Below are 5,836 nucleotides of genomic sequence, written 5' to 3' on the forward strand. Positions count from 1 at the left end.
TGGTCGGTGAATCCCTGTGTATAGAACAAAATATCAAAATATGGGGCAAAGGTGACTGGCCGAATCATTTGCTCAACTCTATATTTCCTTTTTGAGAAGAAATGGTTTATAAGTCCGAATGATCGCCACTTGCATATCAATGACAGTACCATATCGTGCACGTTGCGGGCGAGTGCAATTGTTACATCACTTGATATTCGAATATGGCGAATACTACGTCAGCAGGCTACGCCTACAAACATCTCCGACAAACATAGTGAAAACAGCAGTGTTTGGTCGCTGTCATGGTTACTGCATTTTGCAAATGCCTGATTAGCAATCTCCACAACAAGAATACAATCTCCATAGCAAGTTGTTGGCTCATACGTCATAATCTGCTCTTCCAGGACAATTCCGCGCCCCCGCTTCCTTGCGCCAATCTTGGAAATTTTACCTGAAAATATGCCACCTAATTTTGTTTTCTAATGAAAAAAAACACAAGAAATGGGTTAAATAATTTGTCATTTTATAAGTGCGTGTTTGATTTGATAATTAGGAGGAAAAACCAGACGCAAAGAAGGAAACAAACCTAAAACTGTAATCAAGGTGAGGGGTTGCAAACGGAGGATGTAAGTGGTTGTTATAGATGTAAATCAGGAGCATATGCTACGTAAAGATCCTTGATCAGGTTATTTGGCCATTTCTAATTCGTGTGACCTATCGCCGGGAGGGAAAGAGGAACGCTGTCACAAGTTTGAAAGGTTTGGCAAATATCATCGAATCCAAGAAGACAGTACATCCTTATTTTACATAGACTGAGAGCGATGGTAAGTTGAAATCTTGATTTTAAGTTGTTTCTTTTCTCCGCATCTCACCACGAAAAAATCTTATTGCTCAAGGCAAAACTCGCGCCGTAAAAGCTGAATTGGGTATCAAAGACATGAGCGAACGGTTTAAAGGACGCTCTGTACAATGCATTGTTAAAGGAGAAATTTTGACAGGGATCGCTCAGTTCGTTACGCTGGACGGACAGCATACCTGACTTATATTGCAAGATCAATCAACCGGACATTCGTTGATGTCTTCAAGAGGAGAACATTTCCAGCAGATAGTTAGAGATGGCAGAGCGATTCACCCTTTTTCACTCTTTGTCAAGACAATATAAATCTATGGACTTTCGGTAAATTTGTTACAAATATGTCATCAGTAAAGCCTATTTATGTAACATTAAAAATCTCCCTGTACAGCGACTTTTATCGGTCGTTTTTCCTTTCGACGCCGGCAGTCACGTCGACCACTGTAAACTGTCATGTTCAGTAAGATAATGTCTGTTGATTTGACTTTATTTCTGAAATTACTCCTAAAAAGCAGTCGTTTTAATCAATAATCATTGTTTCTTTCCTATTTCGGCCGATTCCCCTTTCCTGAAATATAAAGCGATCTATAAGAGTCGTATTCCGGTAGTTTTAAGAGAGCATTCTCAGAAGCAGAGTTGCGATCAATTTTTACGTCCGTATGACGCCATATTTGTGAAATGATGTATTGTCGACATTTTCCTCTCACTCATAGAAATCAGCGGCAGTCTATCAGATCCACAAGCTACTTTCTTCAAATACACATCGGCAATCTTAATTTTACCAAAAATATCATTGACAAAAATCACATTACGCAAAGATTGCACTTTGTCGGGATGTTTAATGTAATGTAAGACCGGGGTGTTTGTATTTCCCATAGCTTAGCAACGCACTCAAGCGTTTTACAGCGAAGGACGGCGGAATAATGGGGTGTTACGCAACCCTATTTGGATTGTGAAGGTGGATGTCTCTTAAAAAGGAAAGCGAAGAGACTGAATGGTTTTTATTTAAACAAAAACGTCACATGTGAAGCCACTCGGAAAGTAGATTACGTAACGTAAAATACAGATTTGTATGTTCGTCGGATCCACAAGTGCAGAAGTCGACATGTTGAAATTGTACAATTCCGTTCATGTATGAAAAAAGTAAGATTTTCCCTCTATGTTTTCTTTCTACACAGGCACTTATCAAATCAACATGTCTGGCGGTTTTTGCCATGTTACTGATCAGCAGGACACTTGGTATGTACCCTCATCTTACATTTTGTCACTCGATATCTCGAAATAATTCCATTTTTTTATTACCATTATCGTCACCGTCGTGTTGCTTTTCTTCAATTTCAATTTTGTTTTCGCCACTGGCAAGACATTATAGTAATCATGACCATTTCATCGATTCGCAGCTCAGACTACAGAGGAAATGACCACTATGGCAACTACAGAATCTGGTGAGTTTTAAATCTTTGCTTTCAATAGTACAATAGAGACAGGGGCGATCTCACTGATCGAGTCAGACAGAAATACATGTCTATTTGAGTCATCGTTCCGAAGAATAATGGTTTAAATTTAGATGTGTACTTAAAAAATTTCCAACATCAGTTTAGAATGTACCGAAGTTGGTGAAAATTTCATTTTTCATGTAATCTTCTTCGTATATCAGAATTATTTGCATGAGATTACACTACATATATTGAAATAATTGTCAATTGTTTACTCATTTCTTTGCGTCATAAAGTCTTGATACAAGTACTCACGAGATGACGCTTGCATATTGAGTTCAAAAGACAAAATTTGTAATATGAGCTAACTGAAGACTTTGTCCATCGTGTTACAGTATCGTCTGAAGTCGATCTTAACGTAACAGATGTTACAATCAACGACCCAGATGACCTTATCGTGAGCGCAGGTGGTGGCCAAGCTATCGATTTTGACTGTTCCGTGGAAACCTCCAACGATTCAGCAGCCATTTCCGGCAGTGACAACTGGGAAGTTACCGTGTACTCTTCTGACAGCGACGGTGGCAGCCCAACATCGTCCGAGGTGACAGTCTCATTGTCCGCATCGCAGCAGACCGCCGACGTCAGTGCCAGTGGATCTTACACATTCTCCGGTCTGGCGGCTACTTTGGATCTTACCAGCGTCGATTGTACTGACGTCACGTACTTCTGTGTCCGAGTTGAGCCAAGCACTGCGGCTTCTTGGTCAGTGATGGCCGGAGGAAGTGGAGATAACATCAGATGCACTTCAATCACATGCTCAGGTAATGTCAGCCAAAAGTCATGTCGTCATAAGTTACTGTAGATGACAATCCATCGTACAGAGCAATTACTGAACATATATTCAGAGAGACAGAAGGAAAACTTAGATGTACATACATACATACATACATACATACATACATACATACATACATACATACATACATACATACATACATACATACATACATACATACATACATCCATCCATCCATCCATCCATCCATCCATCCATCCATACATCCATCCACCAATCCTTCCATACATACATACATACATACATACATACATACATACATACATACATACATACATACATACATACATACATACATACATACATACATATGGGAAAACTCATCGGTCAGAAACATAAAAAATGACTGAAATAACTATTTAACTTACCTTTTCACAGGCCTTCACTTTTCTAGTTTCTGACATTGTTCCTTTGTATTTCTTCTGTTCACAGGCAGTACAATCGTTGCAGTCAACGTCTTTCTTGCATTGGTATGCGCACTGCTGTCCCTCCTGTCTCATTAAATGGTCCATTCTCAACTTTCTTTATTCTAAAAGTCTGCATTTTTCGCCAAATTCATATTTTTGCACTGCACAACGGAAGAACGAACGATATCGTGTTCAGAAACAGATTATGTTCAGATGAATGTGGTTATTGAGTTGAAGGAGAAATTTCTGAACCGAAATTACCTAATGGAAATGCCACGTGAACGTCAACAACCAAGCAGAGGTTGACCAACTATTTGGACTTCGCGGGCAAGTTGATAACCTGTCACATGATTGAACAATTTCCGTGGACGTCGATAATTACGTGCAGAGCAGTAAATAAGAAAGCTCCAGAATATATTTGAAGACGGACGGGCGATGCAGGCCCTTTCTTTTGAGAAAGGCCTCATCTTTCACAATGTCGGGGTAAAACTTTCACTTTATGATGAACCAAAGCGCCTTTCATCAATTTGTGAACACAACAACTGTCTATGTATGATCTATTTTTCTAAACTATCAAAGCACAGCACTGCAAAATTTTGTAACCTGAAATTGAAAAAGGCTAAAAATGATAACTCTATGTAAACAATGATATTACATAATACATTCCGTCCTGTTGTTTCTGTGGTATTTTTTTCAAATATGAGATGACTAATAATACCTCCTAATGCCTTTTGCACAAAAGCGTGGCATATTTGAGTACTGGCATCGAAATATAACAAAATGAGGAAGATGTTGGGTTAATTGCCGTGAAGGTCACATGCCTATTGTCACGTGACACTCCACGGTGCATGATACCCCGTAGCCGTGACATGTGCATGTGGCAACTCTCCGATTATATGGCGCTCATGACAGTACTCAAATACATACCAAATGCATATCGTACTATAAAAGGAGAGGAAAAAGCACTGTTTTATTTTTAGTTTTCACCTGTCAGGTTTTTGTAAATAACTGTAAAAATGATGCAAAGAAGACACTAAGGTAGATTTTCCTTCAATCAGGTCATCACAAATAATTCAAAAGTGTACACTTCACAGAGTAGACGGCAGAAATTTTTCAGTTTGAGCACACAGTAAACCAGTAACGTGTACATTGGATATTTAAATCTTCTGTAAATAATATTCGAATTAAAGCAAGAAAAATGGAATTTTTATAAAGAAATTTCTATCGATGTCGCTTACTATGTACCTATTAGACACTAAGTTACATAATACAACAGTAGCTATACGTATGGTGTGGTTTGTTGCACAGTGTTTGAGTGCTTTTCTTAAATTGTCATGTAAATATTACACAAATAGCAACCAAATGGATCCAAGTTTTGGGTGGTCAGATTTTAAGTTTATAAGAGGAATTGTAAGCGAAACGAGTGGAAATATGATTCTTCTGACTGAATTAAAAATTTTAAGCTTTCATCATTTAGTGAATGGTTTTGATTTGTATATCTGACACTGTTCCTTCGGTCCGTTTTCCTTCATTTCCACATGTCTAAAGTTTTGCAGATTTTCGAAAGGAAGTAAGCCACTACAGTTTGTTCTCCCAGTGATCCCCTGCTCCACCTCACTGACTGTCTGCCCGCAGCGTTCGTTGCAGTCGTGCAGAGAACACAATATAGTAAAGAATGAATCTAACGTTGCCAACATACAAGTTGAGAGTATATGCTTGAACGACAAATAGTTTTTTTTGTAAGGGGTTAAGGTATTCGACATCTCTTTTTTATCCTCTGAATTATTTTTATTGGCAATGGATAGTCAAAAGGCAGATGTTTTGAAAACTTTCACACATTCATTGTAGTATTTCTAACGCATAGATTTCTTTAATCTTCGCTATGCAGAGTTCCAATCGTGCCTTGCCAACTTTCCACCTACAGTCTCTAGTATCATAAACCCTAGTAGCTTCTCAAGTCTTACATTATAAGTATTGTTGAGGTAACTGACTAGCCGTCGACGTGAATCAGTGAATAGCTTTTGAATCGTCGGACAAACCTGGTGACCGCGAAAGGGTCCAATTGGTCGTGAAACGTTTCCCCCCGGGCCAGTGGATAACTCGTGGTTTCATTTAGGAACAAGCCAATGGTCAATTTATTCGGGTTGATCTCTTTCCCGCCTTGCATTTACTCTGTCAGTCTAGGTTTCTGATTGTAACTCTGATTAAAGCAAGCTGCGAGTTACTCTTGCAAGCTGCAAGCAAGCTACATTGCTATATCACTGTACAAAATGTACTAAAAGGAGAAGAAAGGATATATTCC

At 38.8% G+C, this 5,836-nt stretch overlaps 1 protein-coding gene across 1 annotated transcript; it reads left to right on the top strand.

Moving 5' to 3' along the window:
- The first annotated feature begins 648 nt into the window (after positions 1–648).
- On the top strand, positions 649–5,003 carry LOC139119841 (mucin-22-like). Its single transcript, XM_070683759.1, has 5 exons — positions 649–806; positions 2,014–2,074; positions 2,236–2,280; positions 2,667–3,092; positions 3,560–5,003. Exons 1-5 carry the CDS (start codon positions 804–806, stop codon positions 3,628–3,630), a joined length of 606 nt encoding a protein of 201 aa, XP_070539860.1. The 5' UTR covers positions 649–803; the 3' UTR covers positions 3,631–5,003.
- The last annotated feature ends 833 nt before the right edge of the window (positions 5,004–5,836 follow it).

The sequence above is a fragment of the Ptychodera flava genome, chromosome 20 (genome assembly GCF_041260155.1).
Source record: "Ptychodera flava strain L36383 chromosome 20, AS_Pfla_20210202, whole genome shotgun sequence".
NCBI lineage: Eukaryota > Metazoa > Hemichordata > Enteropneusta > Ptychoderidae > Ptychodera > Ptychodera flava.

Coding starts and splice junctions, on each gene's coding strand:
- LOC139119841 (XM_070683759.1), top strand. Junction 2,075..2,235: donor ACTGATCAGCAGGACACTTG/GTATGTACCCTC, acceptor ATCGATTCGCAG/CTCAGACTACAGAGGAAATG. Junction 2,281..2,666: donor TATGGCAACTACAGAATCTG/GTGAGTTTTAAA, acceptor ATCGTGTTACAG/TATCGTCTGAAGTCGATCTT.